The following is a 27,927-nucleotide window of genomic DNA, read 5'->3' on the forward strand; positions in this document are numbered from 1 at the left end:
CAGAGCTGGAATTAGAACCCAGGTGCTTCTGACTCACAGGCCCATGGTCTCTCCATTAGGCCATGCTGCTTCACCTCCTTGGGTCATCCGGTCCAGGAGCAGGTCTCACTGAAATTCCTGCTCTTTCCAGGGCATCAACAGTATCAAAATCTTCAAGCCCGAAGGAGAGCTGTATATATATGTCCACCGTAGAGGAGAATCACTTTGAGAAAATATGAAACACAAGGGCCTTCCCTCAATATTTCATGGCACTGGGAATAGGGAGAGAATGCCTAAGTAGAAGCCACAGAGAATTCAAAATATAAATGGCCTAGGACTGTGTCCAACCTGATTAGCTTGTGTCTACCCCAGTGCTTAGTACAGTGCCTGGCACATAGTAAGTGCTTAATAAATACCACAATTATTATTATACTCATTTTAGCCAGGTTTTTCATCCCTTTGACCAGCCCCACCTTTTCTAGGGGAGCTACTCCTCAGCTTTTTCCCCTTGGAGAAGAACAGCGAGGTGATCAAAAGGCAGGAAAAGGAACGGCCAGAGAACCGGCTGACTGAGGATCGACAATCTCTGAATTACTGAGGATGGATTGCACTTGGGAAACCTCGCCCGAGTCTCGAGAGCAGCAAGAAGCAGGTGGCCTAGTGGATAAAGTACGGGTCTGGGAGTCAGAAGGACTTGGGTTCTAATCCCAGCTCCACCACTTGTCTGCTGTGTGACCTTAGGCAAGTCACTGAACTTCTCTGGGCCTGATTTCCCTCATCTGTAAAATGAGGATTCAATGAAGATTAATGAGTGACCCCCCCCCCCACGTGGGAGAGGGACTGTGTCCAACCCTATTCACTTGTATCTACCCCAGTGCTTAGTACAATATTTGTTAAAGGGCTTTCTATGTGCCAAGCACCATACTAAGTAGTGGGGCACACACGAGCAAATCGGGTTGCACCCAATCCCTGTCCCACACGGGGCTCACAGCCTCAATCCTCATTTCACAGATGAGATAACTGAGGCCCAGAGAAGTGAAGTAACGTGCCCAAGCTCACACAGAAGACAAGGGGCAGAGTCAGGATTAGAACCCATGACCTGCCGACTCCCAGGCGCCTGCTCTAGCCGCTATACTATGGAACGGTTTAAAAAAGAGAGAGAGAAGGCCCCATACCCATCCCTGGTACTGCTGTGAGAGGAACAACACCGATGGGGACGGGAAACAGAACCCCGCCACCCACCCAAAGGTTAGAGATAGGACAGGAGATACGAGGCTTTGCACAATACTTAGCTCCCGGACGTGGAGGAGGCTGGGGGTGGCCGGGACTCTTTCGATTGAGTGGCAAACTCCCTAACCAAAGAAAAATCGGATCAGCTGTTCCCCTGGCTCTTTTGGTTCCAACGAAAGCCAGAGGCCCTGGCATTGAGCTATATGACCTTATGACCAGGTGTTGGAAGGAGCTCGTTAGACTCCTCCATCGATGAGAAGGGGTGGGTGGGGGTCCCAGAGAGCAGAAGACCCCGGCCAGAAAGCCTCCTAGAGAAACACCCTCTCCTAGCCTGGGAGCGGAGGGAAAAGAGCAAAGCCTATATAACCCTCAAAGCCGTCTCACTCCCCTAAGCAGCTGCAGTGGCTGACCTTCCCAACTTCAGAGCTGGCCTAGGAACGAGAAGTATTTATGTTGATTTTGACTTCTGACTTCCTTCGGGATCACTTAAAAATAAAGGGGCTATCTCACCCACCAGGCTCCTCTATATTAGGCGCTCTTAAATGATTTCTAGTGGCAGCCCAGCCCCGGGTTTTCTCCCCCGCGGAGACGAGGACTTATCTCTAGGCTCAGTCGGGGAGCAGGAAGGGAAGAGACCACGGAGGGCAGCTGTTCCCGACAAGGGGGCCTCGCTTGAAATGGCCCGAGGAGGCGAATGGTGACTCAGGGTGTCAATCACCCCTGGCTGCGGTCACCCACCCTGCCCCAGCTTTCCCCGGCCGGATTGGAAATCAGTCAGGCCCATTGGCAGGCAGAGAGCAGGCTGGGAGAATGGGTGTCCAGACCCTCCGCGAGTGGCTTGCCCGAGAGACGATTCTTGGGGTGCCCCGGGAGGGTGGGGATTCCAACGGGACTCCCAGCAGCATTCACAGGATGCTGGAGTCCCTGCATCCAGGGAAGAGGAGGAAGGTGTCACTCAACCAGAGGGTCCAGTTCCAAAGTCTCAGCTCTCCTGGAGAGGAGGAGGGGAGGGTGGCCCCCTCACCCTTCACTCCCAGGGTTTCTGAGTTCGGGCTCATTGGGATCAATCAGGCGATCCGTGGTATTTATTGAGCGTTTCCTACGGACAGAGCGTTGTACTAAACATTGGAGAGAGCACGATGCAAAGGATTTAGCAGACAAGATGACCCTAACGCAAATCTGTTTCAGATCCCTGTTCATTCAATTATATTTACTAAACCCTTACTGTGTGCAGAGCACTGTCTCCAGAGCCCGGAGAAGAAAGAAACTCCCTTTGGGGAGCTGATATGTGGTATGAAGGCCACCTCTGAGCAACAGATTCCTCTGAGCCTCGAGTTTCACTTCCAGACCTTCCTGTGACTATGGCCCTCTACTCGGCCACCATCTTATCATCAAAAGCACCTTTCAGTTCTGGAAAGAAAGGTCAAGACGCAAGTTGCTTTCTAGGACATTTGCCCATCGTTCATTTAAAAACAAAAGGCATCAAAATCCCCAGAGAATCTGCCCGTCGCTCCTCCAATCTTCTAACCTCCTGCTGGGCGGCTTTGGGCTGGGCTCAGCCACGGGGGCCAAAGCCCGTACAAACACAATCCCGCCGACATCAGAGACGGCTTCTCATCCAACCCCTCCACCGAGAGGTGAGACGACTCCGATCGAGCAGAAATCTTGGTCATTTGGGGGGAAACGGGGGCCTCTCCCCACAGGCCTGTCTCTGGAGAGGCTGAGCCCGGCGGCGGGCAATCTTTATCGCTGCCACGCAGATGCCTCTGCTCCCCCCGCCTCCCTCCTCAATGATTCAGCAAATCTTCCCCCGGGAGAAAAACAAGGGCAAAAATGAACAAATCACAATGTCAGATTACAAACCCCCTAACCGAAGGGGCAAGGCTCCCCAGGAGGGGAGATAAGGGTCGCACCCAGCCCCGGTCTCAGCACCCCCTCTCCGCTCCGTTGATGAGAGTCGGGAAGCACGGTGGAAGGTCTGGGGCTTCACAGTTCCCGTGAGCCGAGAGGGCCGGGCCCTGGCGGAAGACCGGGCCAGGGAGGAAATGCAGCCTGGTACCCCAACCCGGTGCCCCCAAGGTCGAGCGTGCGGTGCCGGGAGCTGAGATCAAAGAGGAACCGCCTCAGCGGGGCCTAGTTTGGCCATCTCTCTCTTTAGGCAGAATCCCTGGCATGCAGGGAGGGTTGAGAAACATCTGCATCCCCAGCATCAGCCCTTCTACCCACCAAGAGGGGGTCTGTGAGACCGGGCCTCGCCACTTCTAATAACAGAGAAATGCCACCATTTCCAGGATTACACCAAGTCACCGCACAGCAACGGGGTACAGGAAGTGACCAAGGAATATGCTCACTGGAAAAGGGGGCAGGGAAGACGTTCTGGGAGTGTTTACACCTCTGTCATTGTGGGATCGAGCAGCTAGGATTGTATTTGAGGGTGGATTTAGGGGTTTGGTTTGGGCCCACTAGCAACGGGGGCTCTTTTCCACAGGAATCATCTTAGAGAAGTCACTCCTTTCCTCTTCCGTAATTGGGTTTTTCCCCTATCCCTGCTCCATTTTAATGTCTCTCTCTCTCTTTCTGTAGACTGTAAACTCCTTGTGGGCGGCAATCGCGTCTACCAACTCTGTCACATGGTACTTTCCCAAGCGCTTAGTAAAGTGCTCTGCATGCCGTAAGCCCCCAATAAATACTGCTGATTGACAGACTGAGCCACATAACAATAATAATTAATACGATTGATGGATTGATAAGCTCCTCCAGAACACTGTTTCTTTTCCTTTTCTAAAAAAAAATGGTATTTATTAAGCGCCTGAAAGTGCCAACCACTGTACTAAGTGTGGGGATGGATCCAAGATAATTGGGTGGGACAGTCCATGTCCCCCCTGGGGCTCCCAGTCTCAATCTCCATGTTACAGACAAGGTAACTGTGGCCCAGAGAAGGGAAATGACCTGCCCGAGATCACAGAGCAGACAAGCTACAGAGTCAGGATTAGAACCCAGGACCTTCTGACTCCCAGGCCTGTGCTTTATAATAGTAATAATAATGTTGGTATTTGTTAAAGCACTTACTATGTGCAGAGCACTGTTCGAAGCGCTGGGGGAGATACAAGGTAATCAGGTTGTCCCAGGTGAGGCTCACAATCTTAATCCCCATTTTACAGCTGAGGTCACTGAGGCATAGAGAAGTGAAGTGACTTGCCCACAGTCACACAGCTGACAAGTGGCAGAGCCGGGATTCAAACCCATGACATCTGACTCCCAAGCCCAGGCTCTTTCCACTGAGCCACACTGCTTCCCACATCTGCGGTTCAGTGGTGAATCCCACACCCATAGGCATAAAAAGAGTAGCAGGCACATTCGCTCATTTAGTATTTATTGAGTCGTGGCTATTTACAGCTCCCGTACAAGGTTCTTGGGAGAGCACAAGAGAAGCAGGAGAAGCGCCTTAACCTGGTGGATAGAGAAGCAGTGTGGCTCAGTGGAAAGAGCCCGGGCTTGGGAGTCGAAGGTCATTGGTTCTAATCCTGGCTCTCCCACTTGTCAGCTGTGTGACCTTGGGCAAGTCACTTAACTTTTCTGTGCCTCCGTTTCCTCATCTGTAAAATGGGGATGAAGACTGTGAGCCCTACGTGGGACAACCTGATTACCTTCTATCTACCCCAGTGCTTAGAAAAGTGCTTGGCACATAGTAAGTGCTTAACAAATACCAACGTTATTATTATTATTATAAAGCACAGGCCTGGGAGTCAGAAGGTCCTGGCTTCTAATCCTGACTCTGAGGTTTGTCTGCTCTGTGACCTCGGGCAGGTCATTTCCCTTCTCTGGGCCACAGTTACCTCATCTGTAACATGGAGATTGCGACTGGGAGCCCCAGGGGGGCATGGACTGTGTCCCACCCAATTATCTTGAATCCATCCCCGCACTTAGTACAGTGGTTGGCACTTTCAAGCGCTTAATAAATACCATTTTTTTTTTAGAAAAAGAAAAGAAACAGTGTTCTGGAGGAGCTTATCAATCAATCAATCGTATTAATTGAGTGCTTACTATGTACTGAGTGTTTGGGAGAGCACATTACAACAGAATTCGCAGAACGTTCCCTGACCACAGTGCACTTACACTTTAGAGGGGGCGACAGACACTAATAAAGTTTAAAATCTATTCCAAGAAGACTTCAGGGGTGGAGGGAGAGATAAAAATAGCATTATCTAAGTAGTCATCTTCAGATAGGAAGACTAGCCCTCTAAGAGTAAACTCTCCAGGGCCCAGCAGAAACTCTTGCACTTGAAGTCACAAATGAGCAACTGCGACCTCCATTCGCTTTTAAAAAGGGGCAGAGGTGTGAACGTGTCCCCTGTAAAACGGGGATTAAGATTTGAAGTGAAACGTGGACTTTGTCCAACCTGATTAGCTTGTAACCACCCTAGGGGTTAGTACAGTTCCTGGTACGTAGTAAGCACTTAATGAATACCACAATTATTATTACATTACTATATCTACCTCAGTGCTCAGAACAGTGCTTGGCACATAGTAAGTGCTAAACAAATACCATAATTATTTAACCTCTCTGTGCTTCATGTCTCTCGTTTATAAGACAGAAGCAGCTCTCGTTTGTAAGGAGAAGCAGCGTGGCTCAGTGGAAAGAGCACGGGCTTTGGAGTTGGAGGTCATGGGTTTGAATCCCGGCTCTGCCACTTCTCAGCTGTGTGACTGTGGGCAAGTCACTTAACTTCTCTGCGCCTCAGTTACCTCATCTGTAAAATGGGGATTAAGACTGTGAGCCCCACGTGGGACAACCTGATTCCCCTGTGTCTACCCCAGCGCTTAGAAGAGTGCTCTGCACATAGTAAGCGCTTAATAAATACCAACATTATTATTATTATTATTATTATTAACGTGGGTTCACAATACCTGCCATTCTATATTCCACAGGCATGTTGTGAGGACAAAATGAGACAAGTAATTCCAAAGCACGTTAGAAAACCAAACGTGCCATTCAGATTTGAGATAAAATGACGACTACTTTTCAGGGCATCTGAAAAGTGGGATTTTTACAACTTCCTCCCTCATAAATGCCAGTGCGTGACCACCTGGCTATCATCACTAACAAAAAAATATTCCCTAACTCCCTGCTGGGTTCATGGCCCTGAGTTGGGCGCTATGAGGTTACAAAGTACAACCGGGAGGAGCCAACACGCCTCGATCTCGGCTCTCAGGGAGATTTTACCCGCTCGTCTTCCCGCAGAGCCGGGGCTACGATCGAACGATACCTCTCACGATCTCTATTCGGTCAGCGGGAAAGGCCACGAGCTCAAGGAAGGTCGGGGGCACACGTTCCCAGTGGAAGATCTGGTGGTTTTCGCTGAAGGGTCAAATCTTCCTCCACAAGCCCTGGAAAAAATGATTGCCCTGGAGGAGAGGCCCGGCATGAGGTGCAAAGCCTGAGTCCACTGCTCCCCTTGCTGTAGAGAGACACACAGAGAGAGAAAGATAGAGAGAATCTCCGCTGTAATAATAATGGTGGTATTTGTTAAGCGCTTACTATGTGCAAAGCACTGTTCTAAACGCTGGGGGGATACAAAGTGATCAGGTTGTCCCACGTGGGGCTCCCAGTTTTAATCCCCATTTTACAGATGAGGTAACTGAGGCACAGAGAAGCGAAGTGACTTGGCCAAAGTCACACAGCTGACAAGAGGTGGAGCCAGGATTTGAACACATGACCCCTGCCTCCCAAGCCCGGGCTCCTTCCACTGAGCCACGCTGCTTCTCTGCAGAACAATGCCCTCCAACCCCTCCTATTGCCAAGCAAGCCTAGCATTCTCTTCCTCTTTTATACCATCTAAGTGCTTTCTATGTGTCAGGCACTGTAATAATAATGAAATAATAATAATAATAATGTTTGTTAAGCATTTACTATGTGCCAGGCACCGTACTAAACGCTGGGGGGTAGAGGGGATCATAGGAAAATCAGGTTGGCCACAGTCCCTGTCCCATGAGCGTGGCTAAGTGGAAAGAGCACAAACTTGGGAGTCAGAGGTCGTGAGTTCTAATCCCGGCTCTTCCACTTATCAGCTATGTGACTTTGGGAAAGTCACTTCACTCGGCCTCAGTGACCTCATCTGTAAAATGGGGATTATGACTGTGAGCCCCAAGTGGGACACCCTGATCACCTTGTATCTACCCCAGCGCTTAGAACAGTGCTTGGCACATAGTAAGCGTTTAACAAATACCACCATTATTATGATTATGTGGGGCTCACACTCAATCCCCATTTTACAGATGAGGTAGTTGAGGCACAGAGCAGCGAAGTGACTTGCCCAAGGTCACACAGAAGTCACGCGGTGGAGCTGGGATTAGATGACCTTCGACTCCCAGGCCCGTGCTTTATCCACTCTGACCCGCTGCTTCGCTGTACTGAGCAGTGGGGAAGAAAAAAAATAATCAGGTTGGACACAGTCTCTGTCCCACATGGGGCTCACATCTAAATAGGAAGGAAAAGGATTTAATCCCTCTTTTATGGGTGGGGTAAATGAGGCACAGAGAAATGAAGTGACTTACCCAAATTCACACAGCCAACAAGAGGCAGAGCGGGGATTAGTGACCAGGTCCTTCTTCCACTGGGCAACGCCGCTTCTCCTTTAGTGTCCCTGAAGGATTATCATCAGTATAATTATGATCAGTCACATTACATTCATTTATTCCTTCATTCAATTGTATTTATTGAGCGCTTACTGTGTGCGGAGCACCGTACTAAGCGGCTGGAAAGTTCAATTCAGCAGTAAAAAGAGACCATCTCTGCCCACACCTGGCTTACTAAGCACTTGGGAGAAGACAACGGAGTTGGCAGACACGTTCCCTGCCCACGACTAGTTTACAGCCTAGAGAAGCAGCGTGGCTCAGTGGAAAGAGCACGGGCTTAGGAGTCAGAGGTCATGGGTTCTAATCCCGGCTCTCAGCTGTGTGACTTTGGGCAAGTCACTTAACTTCTCGGTGCCTCAGTGACCTCATCTGTAAAATGGGGATGAAGACTGTGCGCCTCACATGGGACAAACTGATGACCCTGTATCTCCCCCAGCGCTTAGAACGGTGCTCGGAACATAGTAAGCGCTTAACAAATACCAACGTTAGAGAGACTGGCATTAATATAAATACTTTATAATATATAATTTAAGGACTTGTGCGTAAGTGTTGTGGAGTTGAGAGTGGGGCAAATATCAAATGCCCAGAGGTCACAGATTCAAATGCACAGGTGATGAGGAAGGGAGAGGGAGTCCGGTTTCAGGTGGAGCGTGTGACCCTGGGAGGTCACACGACCGTCATTCACTCGGTGTGGAAAGAGTCCTTTATCATCTCTTTAGGGCTAAAGTGTCCGTTATTTAAATCCCATCACAGGTGTCTGATCCACTTCCCCGGTGTTGACGCTGTTGAATCGATCCTTAAATTAAGGTGGTGCTGGGGGAGGAGCTGACGGGTTGAGCTAACGGACCCTGAGCTGCAAAAGGCCTTGTTTAAATTTACAGCCCGGCGCACCTGTAAATAAAATAAAAGAGTCACTGGGGGATCAACTTTCAAGGGGCTGAGAAGAAGGACATCCAGGTCTTGCCCTCAGGGGCCTGTTTTCCCCCAAGGTGGAGGAGGTGGCCAGCCAAAGCTGGGCGGCTTGCCACCCCTTAGGGTCCTATCTACCTACCTGTTGACTTGTTTTGATGCCTATCCCCCCTTCAGCGTGGCTCAGTGGAAAGATCCCGGGCTTGGGAGTCAGAGGTCATGGGTTCTAGTCTCGGCTCGGCCCCTTGTCTGCTGTGTGCCCTTGGACGAGTCACTTCACTTCTCTGGGCCTCAGTTCCTTCATCTGGAAAATGGGGATTAAGTCTGTGAGCCCCACGTGGGACAACCTGACTACCTGGTATCTCCCCCAGTACATAGTAAGTGCTTGACAAAGACCAGCATTATTATTAGAAGCAGCATCGCTCAGTGGAAAGGGCATGGGCTCGGGAGTCAGAGGTCATGGGTTCAAATTCCAGTTCAGCCACGTGACTTTGGGCCAGTCACTTGACTTCTCTGGGCCTCAGTTACCTCATCTGTAAAATGGGGGTGAAGACTGTGAGCCTCACGTGGGACAACCTGATTCCCCTATATCTCCCCCAGTGCTTAGAACAGTGCTCTGCACATAGTAAGCACTTAACAAATACTAACACTATTATTATTTGTACATAGTAAGCATTTAACAAATACCAACATTATTACCTGCACGTATAAGCGCTTAACAAATACCAACATTATTATTATTTGCACATAAGCACTTAACAAATACCAACATTATTATTATTATTATTTGCACATAGTAAGTGCTTAACAAACACCAACATTATTATTATTATTATTTGAACATATAAGCACTTAACAAATACCAACATTATTATTATTTGCACATAGTAAGCGCTTAACAAATACCAACATTATTATTATTTGAACATATAAGCTTAACAAATACCAACATTATTATTATGTGCAAATAGTAAGTGCTTAACAAATACCAACATTATTATTATTATTTGCACATATAAGCGCTTAACAAATACCAACATTATCATTATTATTTGCACATAGTAAGGGCTTAACAAATACCAACATCATTATTATTATTATTTGAACATAGTAAGCGCTTAACAAAGACCAACATTATTATTATTATTATTTGCACATATAAGCGTTTAACAAATACCAACATTATTATTATTATTTGCACATAGTAAGCGCTTAACAAATACCAACATTATTATTATTATTACTATTTGCACATATAAGCGCTTAACAAATACCAACATTACTATTATTATTAGTTGCACTAGTAAGCGCTTAACAAATACCAACATTATTATTATTATTACTATTTGCACATATAAGCGCTTAACAAATACCAACATTATTATTATTTGCACATAGTAAGCGCTTAACAAATACCAACATTATTATTATTATTTGCACTAGTAAGAGCTTAACAAATAGCAACATTATTATTATTACTATTTGCACACATAAGCGCTTAACAAATACCAACATTATTATTATTATTTGCACCTAGTAAGCGCTTAACAAATAGCAACATTATTATTATTATTTGCACCTAGCAACATTATTATTTGCTGAGCGCCTCCTAGGTGCAGAGCAGCGCACACAGGCAGGGCCCGGCGCTGGGAGCCCGGGCGGCGGAACCTTTGTTCCCCGGAACCTTGGGTGCGGGCGCGGGGCCCGGGGGGGGGGCGGATTGTGGCGCGGGACCGGATGTGGCGGAGAAGGCGGCGGCCATGGCGGCCATGGCGGCGGGGCCGGGCGGCGGGGAAGGGGAGGCCGGCGCCGTGTCGGTGGAGCTGCGGCGGGAGCGGCGCCTGGTGTGCGTGGAATACCCGGGAGAGGTGCGGGACGTGGCCAAGATGCTGCTGACGCTGGGCGGAGAGGAAGGCGTCTCCCGGGTGAGGCCGCGGGGGCGGACCGAAAAAACCGACGGACCACCCTGGAGGGCGGGGCGACGGTCACCCTGGCAACGGTCTCCCCGGCAACGTCCTCCCTGGCCACGCCCTCCTCGGCAGTTGGCCGCAGGAGGCGGAGGCTAATAATAATAATAACGGTGGTATTTGTGATAATAATAATATTATTATTTATTTATTAAAACTTTATTAATAATAAAGTTGGTATTTGTTAAGCGCTTACTATGTGCAGAGCACTGTTCTAAGCGCTGGGGGAGATCCAGGGGAGTCAGGTGGTCCCACGTGAGGCTCACAGTTAATCCCCATTTTGCAGATGAGGGCACTGAGGCACAGAGAAGAATCATTTTGGTATTTGTTGAGCGCATAATCATAATAATGTTGGTATTTGTTAAGCGCTTACTGGGAGCAGAGCACTGTTCTAAGCGCTGGGGGAGAGACAGGGTCATCAGGTGGTCCCACGTGAGGCTCACAGTCTTCATCCCCATTTGACAGATGAGGTCTGAGGCACCGGGAACAATAATAATAATAATAATGTTGGTATTTGTTAAGCGCTTACTATGTGCAGAGCACTGTTCTAAGCGCTGGGGGAGATACAGGGTCATCAGGTGGTCCCACGTGAGGCTCACAGTTAATCCCCATTTTACAGATGAGGAATGAGGCACCGAGAATTATAATAATAATAATAATAATGTTGGTATTTGTTAAGTGCTTACTATGTGCAGAGCACTGTTCTAAGCGCTGGGGGAGATACAGGGTCATCAGGTTGCCCCACATGAGGCTCACAGTCTTCATCCCCATTTTCCAGATGAGGGAACTGAGGCCCAGAGAAGTGAAGTGACTTGCCCACAGTCACACAGCTGACAAGTGGCAGAGGCGGGATGCGCTTACTCTGTGCCCAGCACTGTTCCAAGCACCCGGGAGGATACAAGGTCATCAGGTTGTGGGGCTCCCAGTCTTCATCCCCATTATCCAGAGGAGGGAACTGAGGCCCAGAGAAGTTGTGACTTGCCCAAAGTCACCCAGCTGACAAGTGGTGGAACCAGGATTTGAACCCATGATAATAATGATGGTATTTGTGAAGCACTTACTATGTGCCAAGCACTGTTCCAAGCTCTGGGGGGGCTACAGGGTGATCAGGTTGTCCCACGTGGGGCTAGGCTTCATCCCCATTTTACAGATGAGGGAAATGAGGCACAGAGCAGTGAAGTGACTTGCCCAAAGTCACCCAGCTGACAAGCGACTGAACCGGGATTTGAACCCATAAAAATGATGGTATTTGTGAAGCGCTTACTATGTGCTAAGCACTTTTCTAAGCCTTGGGGAAGATACAAGCTGATCACGTTGTCACACGTGGGGCTCCCTGTCTTCATCCCCATTTTCCAGATGAGGGAACTGAGGCCCAGAGGAGTGAAGTGATTTGCCCAAAGTGACCCAGCTCACAAGCGGCGGAACAGGGATTTGAACCCACGATCTCCGACTCCCAAGCCTGGGCTCTTTCCACTGAGCCACGCTGGCGGCTCCCCTGCCTGCTGTCGGGGGTCTTTAGTAATAATAATAATAATAATGGTATTTGATAAGCGCTCCCTATGTGCCAAGCACTCTTCTAAGCACTGGAGGGATACAAGGTGATCAGGTTGTCCCACCTGGGGCTCACACTTTTAATGCCTGTTTTACAGATGAGGTAACTGAGGCCCAGAGAAGTGAAGTGGGCCTTCATGATGATCGATGATGGAGCTCAGAGTGCAATGAGGGCAGGATATTGTGAAGTCCATGTGTAGCCTTTATTCGTGTTATCCAACTTCAGGCCACCCCAGCATTAGAGTAGTTGACAGTATGATATTTTCACTCATTCAGTCAGTCACATTTATTGAGTGCTTACTGCGTGCAGAGCACTGCACTAAGCATTTGGGAGAGTACGAAGCAACAGTAAAAAGTACGAAGCAGCAGTAAACAGACACATCCCCTGCCCACGACGAGGTTACAGTCTAGAGAGGAGCTGTTTTAGGTTATGTTGTTAGGAAAGATACTCTATGTGTTTATTACATCTTGAATATGATCCTTTTTCAACTCACCCGTCATTCCGACATCCTGAGAAAGGGCAGCGACAAACGCCATTCGCTTTTTGCGCCTCAGTACTAAGATAGTGAGGAGTTTACCCTTCCCAAAGAGAGTCCGGTTTGGGGCTAAAGCCCAGGAGTTTTGACTTGTAGGCCAATCCCATTCCTTTCCAAGCATCTCGTGATTGTCTAGCACAGTTTGGACCACATTCAGATCCTCTCCTCCTTTTGGGGCCTCGACGCAGATCCACGCGGACTCGGCCAAGAGGTTGGAGCTGTACTTCCGTCCCAAGGACCCGTACTGCCATCCTGTCTGTGCCAACCGCTTCCCTACCACGAGCCTGCTACTCAAGGTCAAGAGGAAGAAGTCAAGGAGGCGAAGACTGGAAGGCGAAGGGGCAACTGTCCAGGAGGTCAAGTTTGACATGGAGATCCTCGGCATCATCACCACGATTTACAAATTTCAAGGTGGTGCTTCTATTCGCTCGTGTCTTGAGTACTGGGGAGCTTTTCTAATGGGATTCATTCATTCACTAGTATTTATTGAGCGCTTACTCTGTGCAGAGCACTGTACTAAGCGCTTGGAACGGACAAATCGGTAACAGATAGAGACAGTCCCTGTCCTTTGACGGGCTTACGGTCTAATCGGGGGAGACGGACAGACGAGAACAATGGCAATAAATAGAATCAAGGGGAAGAACATCTCATTAAAGCAATAGCAAATAAATAGAATCAGGGTGATGTACATCTCATTAACAAAATAAATAGGGTCATGAAGATATATACAGTTGAGCGGACGAGTACAGTGCGGAGGGGAGGGGATGGGAGAGGGGGAAGAGCAGAGGGAAAGGGGGAAGAAGAGGTTTTAGCTGCAGAGAGGTGAAGGGGGCGTAGAGGGATGTTAAGGGTGTTTTGGAAACTGCTGCTCCTCACCCTTAACATGCCAAATTGTACATTCCAAGCGCTTAGTACAGTGCTCTGCATATAGTAAGTGCTCAATAAATACTATTGAATGAATGAATGAATAACATGTGGACTAGGTTAGGTCAGGTCATCAAACCCTTCAGAGCTGTAATCTCAGTGAAGCTAACGTGGCATTCATCTGAATAATAATAATAATATGGGTATTTGTTAAGCGCTTACTATGTGCCGAACACTGTTCTAAGCGCTGGGGTAGATACAGGGTCAATGATTTGGCGGTAACAGACCTGTACTGTATCTGGGCCAAATCCACATGTATTTTCAAAATGAAACCCCAAGTTCTGATGTCTCTTCATGCTCTGAACATACCCAGTGTTCAGTAAATACAATTAACTGACTCCGCACAAAGCTCAACAACTATGATCGTTTGATTCATGACCACTGCCTTCTTGGAAATTCTTCTTGGAAATTCTTAGGTGCGAGTATACTGAAGAGGTTAAAAATATCGGAGCTCCAATATGGAGTTTCTCCTACACCCGTTAGATTCGTGTACGAACGTATGCCGGTATGTATCAATGTATTCGTCTGATTCTCCTCCCAGGAATGTCCGACTTTCAGTACTTGGCAGTGCACACTGGGGCTGATGGCCAGCATACTTCCATGTACGACAAGGTTCTCCTGCACAAACCGGAAAAGGAAGAGTACTTCAATCAGGAATTACCTCTCTATATACCCCCACCCATTTTCTCCCGCCTGGACACCCCAGTGGACTATTTCTATCGACCAGAAACCCAACACAGGTCAGTACATTCTCTCGGGATGAGGTAGGCCTGCAGGTTCTCCAGAGAAACCCCGGACCCCACTGATAGTGTTGAGGATGGAATTTTTGAGAGTCTTCTCTGGTCCAGGGGAGGGGAAAGGCACCAAAGTAGTTCTCTCTTCTTCGGGAGGATGTGGAGAACCCGGCTGGGCAGGTGTCTAATTAGGCTTCTTCCTCCTGGTGTTTGAGACACTGTTTTTGAAGCTCTCCGTTGGCCGGGAATGTGTCTGTTATATTGTTGTGTCGTACTCCCCCAAGCGCTTAGTACAGTGCTCTGCCCACAGTAAGCGATGGATAAATTTGATTGATTGAGTACCTATACTCTGAAATAAAGCAGTAGGATATTCTTTTTTTCCAGATCTTACTGATGAATGGCACTGAGACAAAAAATAGTTTTAAAATACCCAGAGATCGGAAGGTCTTCCGCTGCGTGGTAGTGGTGATGTTCTTTGTGAAGTTTTAAGGTTTTTACCGTTTAGCAAAGTCAGTATTAAATAGCCTTTCCTCTCCATCCAAACGCTTATCATATTCTACCTTGATTACTGCATCAGCCTCCTCGCCGACCTTCCTGCATCCTGTCTCTCTCCCCTCTCCAGCCCCTACTCTATTGTGCTGCCTGGATTATTTTTCTTAAAAAAGTTCAGTCCACATCACCCCCTCCTCCTCAAAAACCTCTAGTCATTGCCCATCCACCTCCAGATCAAACAGCAACTTCTTATCATTGGCTTTGAAGCACTCAGGCAGCCCCCTCCCTCCTTCCTGTCTTACCTTGCTAATAATAATAGTATTAAGCGCTTACTATGTGCCAGGCACCGTTCTAAGAACTGGGTTGGACAGAGTCCCAGTCCCACCCGGGGCTCACGGACTTAATCCCCGTTTTACAGACGAGGCAGCTGAGACCCAGAGAAGTGAAGTGACTTGCGCAAGGTCACGTACAGCAGACAAGTGGCAGAGCCGGGATTAGAACCCAGGTCCTTCTGACTTCCAGGCCTGTGCTCTATCCACTAGGCTATGTGCTTCCTGATTTCCTATGACAGCGCAGCCCACCCACTTTACTCTTCTAACTCCAGCTTACACACTATACTTCAGTGCTGTCTGTTCAGCTGCTGACCCCTTGCTCCCATCCTCCATCCGGCTTGGGACTCTCTCCCCCTTCATATCTGTCAGACCACCACTGTCCCCGCCTTCAAAGCCCTCTTAAAAATAAATCACACCTCCTCCAGGAGGCCTTCCCTGACTAAGCCCTCATTCTTCCTTCTCTGCCCCTTTTCACTGGATTTGTACCCCTCCAGCATTGGATATTCACCCAGCCCCGCAGTACTTGTGAAAATTTCCATCTTTTACTTTCATGTCTGTCTCCCCCTGTTGCCTATAAGCTTCTTGTGGGCAGAGATCATGCCTCCCATCTCTATTGTATCGTACTCCCTCAGCACTTAGTACAGTGTTCTGCACACAGTAAGCACTCCGTAAAAGCCTCTTGAGAGGCATTGTGTAACTTCCCGTAGCAAGAGGGCAGTATTTTACCATTTTTACAGTTATTACCGAGAGGCCGGGAAGAAGATCTTTTCGTTCATTCAGTCATATTTATTGAGTGCTTATTGTGTGCAGAGCACTGTACTGAGCGCTTGGCAGTTACAATTCAGCTACAGAGACAATCCCTCCCCAACAAAGGGCATTCATCCAAGGGTCTTGAAAACGGGTGAGAACCCACCCTTTGCCCATTATCTACCTAGGTTTAAGATCAGTCAGTGGATTTATCTATAATTCTGTTTATATTAATGTCTGTTTTACTTGTTCTGATGTGTATCCCTAATTCTATTTATTTATACTGATGCTATTGATGCCTGTTTACTTGTTTTGAAGTCTGTCTCCCCGCTTCTAAACTGTGAGCCCGGAGTGGGCGGGGATTGTCTCTCTTTGTTGCTGAATTGAGCCCCACGTGTGAGCCCCACGTGGGACAACCTAATTCCCCTATGTCTACCCCAGCGCTTAGAACAGTGCTCGGCACATAGTAAGCGCTTAACAAATACCAACATTATTATTATTATTATTAATTGTACTTTCCAAGCTCTTAGTACAGTGCTCTGCACACAGTAAGCTCTTAATAAATATGACTGAGTGAATGACTGATTATAAGCCGTGAAAAACTCACTTGGATTAAGCAGGCAACAGGGCTAAAGAGCAACCAAAAGTTATTGGCTTAGCAGAGGCTGACCTAACGGGGTTTCAAGTCCTCTGGCCTTCCACCCAAGACTTCTGTGGATCAAATTGGCTGCCGCAGCCCCTCACGAACTCCTGGATGCCCCCACCCCTCGGTGTTCATGTCGATCTCTTCTCTGCTAAATCTTTTCCGTGCTAATTGCGCCTAGAGCATTTTGCGCTTTAGCTTTTCACTGCGGGGTCTGTCATTCATTCATTCACTCGTTCAATCTTATTTATTGAGCGCTTACTGTGTGCAGAGCCCTATACTAAGCTCTTGGGAGAGTACGATACAACAATAAACAGTCCTTCCAACCAAGCAAGATTAGATGGGAAGCTAAAGTTTGCTCAGCCCTCATGGTCACGAGGTCTCTCACTGCAGCCGTGCCGTTCAGAGAGGCTTTCCCTGACTAAGCCTTCCTTTCCTCTTCTCCCACTCCTTTCTGCAACCCCGTGACTTGCTCCCTTTATTCATCTCTCCGCCCAGCCCCACACCACTTCTGTAAATATCTCTAATTTTTTAATTTATATTAATGTCTGTCTCCCCCTCTAGACCGTAAGCTGTTGTGGGCAGGGAATGTGGCTGTTTATTGTTATATTGTGCTCTCCCAAGCACGTAGTACAGTGCTCTGCACACAGTAAGCACTCACTGGATACGATTGAATGAGAGAGCGAACAAAAGCCAAGGATGGAGGTAGAGGTCATCGGTCAAATTAAAGACCCAAAGCCACATGGCGGTGTTGCTCCGTTGCTGACAGGAGCGGGAAATTCTTACGACTGTACCCTTGTTTTTCTTCCGAGAAATGGAAGGGAAGCCTGCCTTTTGTTTTGGGCTGGCTCTCGGTCTCCTTATCTCCAAAGACTTTCACATGAGTGGGGAAGCATAAATGCCCACTATCTTCCAGAGGCGTCTAGGTCAGGAAGAGGTGCAAAGTTTGGAAGATTAGACTGGTGGGAGAAGTCTTAGTAGAAGCTTGAGGATCAATAAACATTGAAGGAAGAGCACCAGGAGAACATAGAGCTTGAATATCCCTGGGATAATGAATATCTCCCTTAGGGATGTTGTTAGACCATGACCCCAGCAGGACAGGAACTGTATCCAATCTGTTTATCTTGTATCTACCCCCCCAGTGCTTGGCACGTAGAAGCGGCGTGGCCTAATGGATACAGTACGGGCCTGGGAGCCCAAAGGTTCTGGGCTCCAATCCCTGCTCCACCACTTGTTTGCTCTGTGACCTTGAGCAAGTCACTTAACTTCTCTAGGCCTCAGTTCCCTCATCTGTAAAATGGGGATTAAGACCGTGAGCCCCAGAAGGGACTTGCACTGTGTCCAACCTGATTAGCTTTTATCTACTCCAGCACTTAGTACAGTGCCTGGCACATAGTAAACACTTAAGAGATAGCTTTTTTTTAAAAAAAGACCATCACTTAGACTAGACTAAGCAGCGGGAAAAAACACCAGAGAAAAATTCTGGTGTAGGTGTAGTCCAGCCATGGGGGAAATGGATTTAGTGACCACGGGGGTCCCTTCCAGCCCTGTGGAGTCAAACCTCGTATCCTTCCTGTTGGAATTCTCAGTATACTATCCCGGACGACAGTCCTCTGCCCGACTTCTTTCGGGCCCACTAGATCCAACCTAATAATAATGATGACTGTCGTATTTGTTGAGGGCTTACTATGTGCCAGGCGCTGTACTAAGCACTGGGGTGGATACAAGCAAATCGGGTTGGACACAGTCCAACATACAGTCTCAATCCCCATTTTACAGATGAGGGAACAGAGGCACAGAAAAGTGAAATGACTGCCCAAGGTCACACAACAGACAAGTGGCGGAGCCGGGATCAGAACCGATGACCTTCTGACTCCCAGGCCCGTGGTCTAGCCCTACGCCATACTGCTTCTAACTTAATATCTTCCGGAGTCTGGCCCAGAATTATTTTTCTGACTGCGTGTCTTGACGGTTTGAGATTGTTCCTGCATCTTGTCTGTTTCTCCCCTGGGTGTATTGGGCCTCAGGGAAGGCTACAACAACCCGCCCGTGTCTGGAGAGAACCTGATCGGCTTGAGCAGGGCCCGGCGGCCCCACAATGCGATCTTTGTGAATTTCGAGGAAGACGAGGTGCCCACGAAGCCGCTGGAGGCCGCCGTGCAGATGTGGAAGAAAGTGTGCACCAACCCCATGGACAGGAAAGTGGAGGAGGAGCTGAGGAAGGTATGGACATCTGGCTCTCTGGAGCCAAGAGGTCAGTCAACCCCACTCCGATGATAATGGTATTTTTGAAGCACTTGCTTCGGGCCTGGCACTGTACTAAACGCTGGGGTAGATATACAAGGTCAACAGATCAGACCCAACCCCTGTCCCACATGAGAAGCAGCTGTGGCTCAGCGGAAAGAGCCTGGGCTTCGGAGTCAGAGGTCATGAGTTCGACTCCCGGCTCTGCCACTTGTCAGCTGTGTGACTGTGGGCAAGTCACTTAACTTCTCTGTGCCTCAGTTCCCTCAGCTGTAAAATGGGGATTAAAAGTGTGTGAGCCCCACGTGGGACAACCTGATTACCCTGTATCTCCCCCAGCGCTTAGAACAGTGCTCGGCACCTAGTAAGCGCTTAACAAATACCAAATTTATGGTGTCTACCAATGAGAAGCAGTGTGGCTTAGGGCACAGACCTGGGAGTCGGAAGGATGTGGGTTCTAATTCCGGCTCCGCCACGTGTCTGCTCTGTGACCTCGGGCAAGTCACTTCACTTCTCTGGGCCTCAGTTACCTTATCTGTAAAATGAGAGATTCAGACGGTGAGCCCCATGTGGGACAGGGACTGTGTCCAACCCGATTAACTTGAATTTACCCCAGCACTTAGAACAGTGCTTTGCACATAGTAAGTGCTCAGGAAATACCCCTGATCGATTGATTGGTGGCACTCACTATCCGAAGGGCTGCCTGAGGGAGTCAACACATCTCCCTTATGCCAGTTCCTGTTTGCTCAGCTGTCTTCAAGGTCGACCTGGGGCCCCCCCGCCGCCAACTCTGGTCAGTCACTTTTGCTTATCTTTTCTTGACTGTCGGGTTTGCGGCTGTGAATTTTTCGGCCTCTGACGGCTGTTCTGAAAGTTATGTCAATAGGGAGCGGGCTTTCCGAGCATGGAAATAGCTCCCGGGTTTCTTGGACAGCTTCGTCTCCCAAGATTAAGTTTCCACAGATGGAGATACGACCTGTAATCGACCTGAGGGGCGAAAAATGAAATTGGGCCGTTCGTTTGTTGCGACTCCCACGCCCGGGCCTCAGCTCTGCCCCTGAATTGGGCTGGATCGTCCCCCATTGTTTTAATCAATCCGTGGTATTTATTGAGCACTTCATTTGTGCAGAGCACAGTCCTAAACTCTTGGAAGAGTACAATGCTACGGAATCAGCAGGCACATTCCCTGCTCGTAACGAGCTTTTGGTTCCAAGAATACCGTTGAGGCCGAGTCACAAAAGTTACCCACACTCACCCGGGTGGAGGTAGCCATAATAACTGATTCATTGCGGTATTTGTTCAGAGTTTGCTATATGTGCCAGTCTCTCTGCTGAGCGCTGGGTTGGTACGGGGTCATCGGATCAGACAGAGTCGCTATCCCACATGGGGCTCACAGTCCAACGGGGAGACGGGGAACAGGAGGTGGTTTCAGACTGGTGTTTGGTGAGCGTCACAGTGCTCCCTCCTTCCAGATGAGTCTGGTGGTCCAGGAGCCCCTGGCTTCTCCCGAGAAGCAGCATGGCCTAGTGGCGAGAGCACAGGCCTGGGAGTCAGAAGATCATGGGTTCTAATCCCAGCTCCCCCACTTGTCTGTTTTGTGACCTTGGGTAAGTCAGTTCACTTCTCTGGATAACACATATCACAGTTATAATTATTACGGGTCCCGCCACTTACCACTTGGCAGCGGACCACAGCCCCGATTGGCCTAGGCCCCTGCCTGCTCGAAGGGAACCAAAACCGGTCTGGGATGAGGTGGCGTTGGCCGTTAACTTTTCTCCCTCCGTGTTGTTCTCCAGCTGTTCGATGTCCGGCCCATCTGGTCTCGGAATGCGGTGAAGGCGAATATCAGCGTCCACCCTGACAAGCTCAAGGTCCTGCTGCCATACTTGGCCTATTACATGGTGAGTCTCCTCCCATCCTCTGGCTGGAGGGCGTCTTTAGCCCTGGGGGCTGCCAAACAGCTCCTTGAATCCGCTCCAGACATTTCGGTTCTCGGTTCCCCTCGGATGTCTCTAGATCACTGCTAGGATCTCTCTGGCACCCTAGTATCCAAGAGCTGAGTTCATCCTCCTACCTCCAGGCGGGATTGCCCTCAACCTAGCCTACTCAGCCAACTCTCAACCCTCAAAAAACTCCAGTGGTGGCCCAACCTTCTCTGCAAACAAAAACTCCTCACCATTGGCTTTAAAGCACTCCATCACCTTGCCCCCTCCTACCTCATCTCGCTACTGTCCTACTACAACCTAGCCCGCACATTTCGCTCCTCTAATGCTAACCTTCTTACTGTGCCTCGATCTCGTCGATCTCGCCACCGACCTCTGGCCCTTGTCCTGCCTCTGGGCTGAAACACCCTCCATCCCCAAATCCAACAGACAATTACTCTCCCCCCTGTTCAAAGCCATATTGAAGGCACACCTCCTCCATGAGGCCTTCCCTGACTAAGCACCCCCTTTCCTCTTCTCCTACTCCCTTCTGCATCACCCTGACTTGCTCCTTTTGTTCTTTCCCCTTCCCAGCCCCACAGCACTTATGTACATATCTGTCATTTATTCATTTGGATTGACGTCTGTATCCCCCACTCTAGATTGTAAGCTCGTTGTAGGCAGGGAATGTCACTGTATATTGTCGTGTTGTGTTTTCCCAAGCACTTAGTACAGTGCTCTGCACACAGTAAGCGCTGAATACATACAATTGAATGAATCAATCAAATAGCCTCCAGGCTGACCAGCAGTTTACCAGAAAGCCATAAGGCCTCCATCCTTTCACAGGACTCTGTCAGATCCCTCATCCCCTCTGGTCAGGCTCCAGTTTAGCTTCCAACCATAGAAGAGAAGCAGCAAGGCCTAGTGAGTGGCTAAAACACAGGCCTGGAAGTCAGCGGGTCATGGGTTCTAATCCCAGCTCCCCGACTTGTCTGCTGTGTGACCTTGGGCAAGTCATTATCGTGATTAAGTTGTCTTGTTTTTTGTCCGTCTGTCTCCCCCGATTACACTGTAAGCCCGTCAATGGGCAGGGATTGTCTCTCTGTTGCCAAATTGTACATTCCAAGCGCTTAGTACAGTGCTCTGCACATTGTAAGCGCTCAACAAATGCTATTGAATGAATGAATGAACTTCTCTGGGCCTCAGTGACCTCATCTGTAAAACGGGCACTGAGACTGAGCCCCAGGTGAGACAGGGACCGTGTCCAGCCCGATTTGATCGTATTCACCCCGGCGCTTAGAACAGTGCCTGCCACAGAGTAAACACTTAACAAATACCATAATTATTATCATTAACGGCAGAAGGCAACCTGGAGAGAGGGAGCTTGGAGAGGAGAGGAGGAGAGAAGGGCTGGATATTCAGTAATGGGCTGAATTGACTGTCATCCCCCTCCTATCCCTGGCTCTCCCTATCTACAGATAACGGGTCCCTGGAGAAGCCTGTGGGTTCGGTTCGGGTACGACCCCAGAAAAAACCCCGAAGCGAAGATTTACCAGGTCCTGGATTTCCGAATCCGCTGCGGAATGAAATACGGTAAAACGGCCTCAACCGAGATCCCAAGCAGACTGGCTCTTTTGTCTCTCTCTTTCTACTTCCTCCTTCCTGTCCACTCGCTGGGTGGGAACTCCTGGGTTTGAAGCCACCTCTCCTTCTAGCGGGGACGTCCATCTAATCCAGACCTGGGAACGGGGCCTAAAATACGTAGAATGGGAAGTATCATGGAAGCACCATGTTATCGAGTGAAGCAGGGTAGCCTTCATTCGATCTCCTGGTGAGGCTCCCCTCCGTCCAGCTCAGCCCTCCCCGGGGTCTGGGATTTCGAAACCACCCTGGCCCCGAGGGCCGGACAGTTATTAGGAACCATCTCGCATCGCTGTTCCCTCCTTCTCCCCTTTCAGGCTACGCCCCCAACGACATGCCCGTGAAGGCGAAACGCAGCACCTACAACTACAGCCTGCCCATCACCGTCAAAAAGACACGTAAGTGGGGTCGGCTTGACTCGGTCCAGCAGGAGTGGTGGAGCCAAGACAACCAGAAGCTTAACGACCTTCCGCCTGCCAAACGGACTGTCTCCAAACTGGGGCTCCTAGGCAATAGTAATAATAGTTATTATAGTACTGCTGATTTATTTATATTAATATCTGTCTCCCCCTCTAGACTGTGAGCTCGTTGTGGGCAGGAATGTATCTATTGTGTATCTCGCAAGTGCTTAGTACAGTGCTTTGCACACCGTAAGCGCTCAATAAATTCAACTGACTGGATGAATGAGTAATAGTAATAATAGTAAGTGCTTACTCTGTACTGAGGACTGTACTAAGCTCTGGGAGAGACTACCCGGGGGGAATTAGCCGTGGTCCCCGTCCCTCAGTGGTCTCGCAATCCAAGGGCAGATGAGAAAGGCGCCGGCTGGGAAGGACGGGAATCCGACATCGAGAGGGAGGAGAGCTCGTCCCAGCGAGGGTCTCTGGAGCAGCCGCCTCTCACCAGAGACCACAAACGGAAGCCGCAAGTGGTTGGACCGCGCGGTCAGGCGGGTGCAGCCTAAGAGCCTCCTGTCTTCTTTCAGCCAGCCAACTGATCACCATGCACGACCTGAAGCAAGGACTCGGGGCATCGGGGACCGCGAAGAAATCTGTCTCCAGCAAATACAAGCTCAAGGTGGGCGCCGCCTGCTCTATCTGGGGCAACGCGGGGAGAACCCGGCCTGCTCGATTTAGTTGGTGGCCCGTGCGGCCCCAGAACCAGTCCTAGTTGGAATATAGTGAAGAGGGGTGGCAGATGGGATGGTAGATGCGGGGTGGAGGTTGGGGGCTGTTCAGGAGATACAGCTGAGGAGCAGTGTGGACTGGAGGGTCTGGGTCCTAATCCTGGCTCTCCTGTGAGAACTTGCTCAAGTTTCTTCGTGTGTTTGCTTTTTTTTAATGGTGCTTGTCAAGTGCTTACTGTGTGCCAGGCATCATACTAAATGCTGGGTTAGATACAACCTAATGAAGTTGGCCACACTCCCTATCCTACATGGGGCTCACAGTCGATGCCTATTTTACAGATGAGGGAACTGGGGCACAGAGAAGTTAAGTAATTCGCCCAAGTTCATGCAGCAGACGGTCGGCGGAGCTGGGATTAGAACCCAGGTCCTTCTGATTCCCACGTCCGTGCGCTATTTTCTAGGCCATGCTGCTGCCCCTTCATGAGACATAACATTTTATGCCTCTGTTTCCTCATCTCTAAAGTGGGGATTAAACACCTGTTCTCCTTCCCCCTTAGACTGTGGAACAGGGAATGTGATGACCTTGTATCTACCTCAGCGTCTCAATACAGTCAGTGTTTAACAAATACTATAATTATTAGTCTCCGGAGGACGGCCCCGGCCTCTCCCACGGGCCAGAAGGGTACCTTAGGAGTCTGGCAAACATGGCACTGGCCTGCGGTGTCGGTCCTGGACTCTGGCAGCCCTTTCATAAAAACATTCTCTGTTAAAATTGTGGTATATGTTAAGCACTTACTATATGCCAGGCACTGTATTAAGAGCTGGGGTGGATACAAGCGAATTAGGTTGGACGCAGTCCCCGGCCCATATGGGGTTCACAGTCTCTGTCCCCATTTTACACAGGAGGTAACTGAGGCCCAGAGAAGTGACAGGACTCGCCCAAGGTCACACAGCAGACAAGTGACGGAGCTAGGATTAGAACCCAGGACCTTCTGACTCCAACACCTGGGTTAACCGCCCCCCCCCCCCCCCCATCTCTCCTTTCTTTCCTCAGGATTCCATCTACATCTTCCGCGAAGGGGCCCTGCCACCGTACCGCCAGATGTTTTATCAGCTCTGCGACCTGAATGTGGAAGGGTGAGGGCTTCCCTAGTCTTCTGGAAAATTGGGGGTTTGTAGAGGGCCTTTTGGGGATCAACCTGGAGGAAATACTGCTGTACTTGCAAGGTCTTGAAGGGAAGACCATTTCTAAGGGGAGGAGAGGCAGCAATCCCCACAACAGTAAGAGTTGTGGTATTTGTTAGGCACTTACCGAATGCCAAGTGCTGTATTAAGTGCTCGGGTAAATGTCAGATACAGTCCCTGTTCCACAGGGGGCTCACAGTTTGAGTGAGGGAGGAAACGGAGGCACAAAAAAATTAATCAGTCAGTGGTACCTGGGAGCTGTCTGTGTGCAGAGCCCTGTACTAAGCAAGTTAAGTGACCTGACCAAGGTCACTCAGCAGGCAAGTGGCAGAGCCGGGTAGAACCGAGGTCCTCTAAGGCCCAGGTTTTTTCAGTGAGGCCATGCTGTTTATTACTCCTGCAGGGAATGCATTTCATTATTATTATTATTGCTGTTGTTAAGTACTTACTATGTCTCAAGTACTTTTCTAAGTGCCGGGGTAGATACAAGTTAATCAGTTTGGACACAGTCCCTCTCTCACAAAGGACTCTCAGTCTAAGTAGGAGGGAGAACAGAAATTTACTCCTGTGAAACCCAGACCATCGCTCTTAATGACAATTATGGTACTTATTAAGCGCTTACTTTGTGCCAGGCATTGTACTAAGAGTTGGGGTGGATATGAGCAAATTGGGTTGGACATGGTCCCTGTACCACCTAGGGCTCACAGTCTCAATCCCCATTTTACAGATGAGGTAACTGAGACACAGAGAAGTGAAGTGACTTACCCAATGTCACACAGCAGACAAGTGGCAGAGCCGGAATTAAAATCCTTGACCTCATGTGTCCCAGGCCCATGCTCTATTTACTATGCCACATTCCCTGCTGCTTATATATTCCTTTCCTTCATTTTTCAGTATTGTAATACTGAGCCCCTTCTCAATGGGCAGGACTGTAAAGGAAATTCTAAAGGGAAATAATCAACAGCCTCAACCTTCAGGGACCTTGGAGTCTAACAGAATAGAGATCAGAAGCAGAGAGCACATCAAAAGTCACAAAGTAACAGGACCCCCCAGTCTACTGTTTCCAGAGAAACAAAGTGTGGAGTTAATCCAGGAGAGCCTTAAGGACGGGGGGTTTGGGGCAGATCTCTGAAGGCAGAGAAAGAGGTTGGATGAAAAGTGAGGGAGACCATTTCAAGCTGAGGGAAATCCCAGAAGCCTGGGCTTGGGTTCTAAGTGACGTACCTCATCCAGATGACTTGGCAGGACAAGATGTAGGGAGAGAGTCATTCCCTGTCATGGAGCAGACTCTGCGTGAATTCAGAATTCCAGCTGGAGGGGGAAAATAGCATCCTTGCGGGCGTTGAGCTCTCCTTGGCGGGCCGTACCACGCTGGGTCAAATAAACAGGCCTCAGCCAGACAACGCCTGGTCTCGCGGGTGAGGCCCTGGGCATTTGTTGGTGGGGCGGGCGGTTGGGCGTCCAGGGGCCGGCCTGACTCTGGCCACGGGCTTCCCCGCAGCCTGCAAAAGATCATCCACCGGAACGACGGGCAGGAGGCCGAGTGCACGGAGCGCGACGGCTGGTGCCTCCAGAAGACCAGCGACGAGCTGAGGGACACCATGTCGCTCATGATCAGGCAGATCATCCGCTCCAAGCGGCCAGGTGGGTACCGGGGAGCCCCGGGAGGCTCGGCCCGTGGGAGGGTATCAGGGCTGGGTGCTGGATGGGGCCAGTTCTCCCAGAGACCACCAGCCAGGGAGCCCACCCATAAGAGAGCGTGTGACATTGGCCTGGCCCCGTGGAGGAGAGCTGGTCCTAGTCGCTCCCCCGGGAGCTGGCTTTCAGGTGGGCGGCTCTCACCTGCAGCCCGTGCTAGCCTGGACCCCCTGCCCCCGAGGCTTTCCCCCTAGTGACGCAGATCCCGGGATGACTCTGGACTTAGCAGGATGCCCGCGTTGCCCTTCTTGTCTCTCTGGGCCCCAGCTCTCTTCTCCAGCACCTCCGAAACCAAAGATGGCAAAGAGCAGCTGACGTTCGAGTCCGGGGAAGAGGAGGATGAAGACGACGAAGAGGAAGAGGACTTCAAGCCGTCCGACGGGAGCGAAAACGAAATGGAAACCGAGATCTTGGACTACGTGTGACGGGCTTGGAGCGGAGAAAGTTCTTTGAGTGGGCCCTGTTGAAGGGTGGGGGCCTTGGGCCCAGGCCATTCCCGAGTAGCCCGGGCCTTTCTGGTGCAAGTCAGGATGGACAGCAGTGGCGCGTTCCCCCTGGGAGCTGGGGGGTGAGTCCCCTGCCCCCCGAATATTAGGGGCACCTCACCTTTCCTATGGAAGCCAACTCAGCTGGTGGGCCCTTCTCTCTTGGGCTCAAATTGCGCTACCATCTGACTCCCAGGTCAGCTATGCTTTGGCAGCCGCGTCTTCTTCCCTGCCCCGAACCCTACGGATGGTCCCTCTTCTCTCTCAGGTCCCAGCCCATGAGGGTGTTCAGAGTGGAGTCAGGGTATTTGCAGAGGTGGAAATGCCTCAGACTGTGAACCAGATTCCCCCAATAGTCTCATGGCTTGCGGTATTTCAGTGCTGGCATCCCCTTGGAACAGTCTGGTGTAGCTCTGAACAGTTCTCTGTAACTTTGGGTGGGGCTGGAAGCCTTTTTCCCTATTAAATGACTTTCCTTAGATCCTTGGGAGTGATTTGTTCGGAGGAGAGGAGTGGGGCATCTTCTCTGGGATCAAGTTGGCAATGCCGTCGTCTTCAGGCCAACTGCAGTTGTCTGGTTCTGGGAGCATGGGAGTATGAGAACTTAGCCAGCCAAAATGCGCCAGGAGTAGCAGGGTGGGGAGGTGGGCAAATGGTCCACATGGGGTAGTCAGGGACTTTAACTGCTTCTGACAAGTCTCTCCTGGGTCAGTGCTACAGAAGCAACCCGGGGAAAGACTGCAGTAAGGAGCTTTCTGAGGCAAAAAGTGCCTGTTAAACTGCTGTGAGAAAGCACCCGACATTCGGTCTTCACCCATCCAGCCTTTGAGACAGACCTGGGAGAGCTCACACGGCGTGGAAGGGGGACTTGGGGTACACAATGGCTCGAGTTGGGACATCTTCACTCTCGAGGCCATTCCCCCACCACCTTGCCTCAACTTCAGCA

The 27,927-nt window shown here is 49.8% G+C and overlaps 1 protein-coding gene and 1 long non-coding RNA gene across 2 annotated transcripts; one reads left to right on the forward strand and one right to left on the reverse strand.

Moving 5' to 3' along the window:
* On the reverse strand, positions 1-8,938 carry LOC114811073. The gene is made up of 4 exons (XR_003758770.1): positions 8,897-8,938; positions 7,765-7,853; positions 6,477-6,668; positions 1-202 (listed from the first exon to the last, which is right to left on the reverse strand). It is a non-coding gene; the product is annotated as an uncharacterized LOC114811073 (long non-coding RNA).
* Positions 8,939-10,514: 1,576 nt separating this feature from the next.
* On the forward strand, positions 10,515-27,462 carry GTF3C5 (general transcription factor IIIC subunit 5). Its single transcript, XM_007672777.2, has 11 exons — positions 10,515-10,679; positions 12,997-13,219; positions 14,274-14,472; positions 18,708-18,903; positions 20,721-20,825; positions 22,325-22,439; positions 22,805-22,885; positions 23,473-23,564; positions 24,668-24,750; positions 26,300-26,442; positions 26,764-27,462. The coding sequence occupies exons 1-11, from the start codon at positions 10,515-10,517 to the stop codon at positions 26,919-26,921; spliced, it is 1,560 nt and encodes a 519-aa protein (XP_007670967.2). The 3' UTR covers positions 26,922-27,462.
* Positions 27,463-27,927: the final 465 nt, after the last annotated feature.

The sequence above is a fragment of the Ornithorhynchus anatinus genome, chromosome 4 (genome assembly GCF_004115215.2).
Source record: "Ornithorhynchus anatinus isolate Pmale09 chromosome 4, mOrnAna1.pri.v4, whole genome shotgun sequence".
NCBI lineage: Eukaryota > Metazoa > Chordata > Mammalia > Monotremata > Ornithorhynchidae > Ornithorhynchus > Ornithorhynchus anatinus.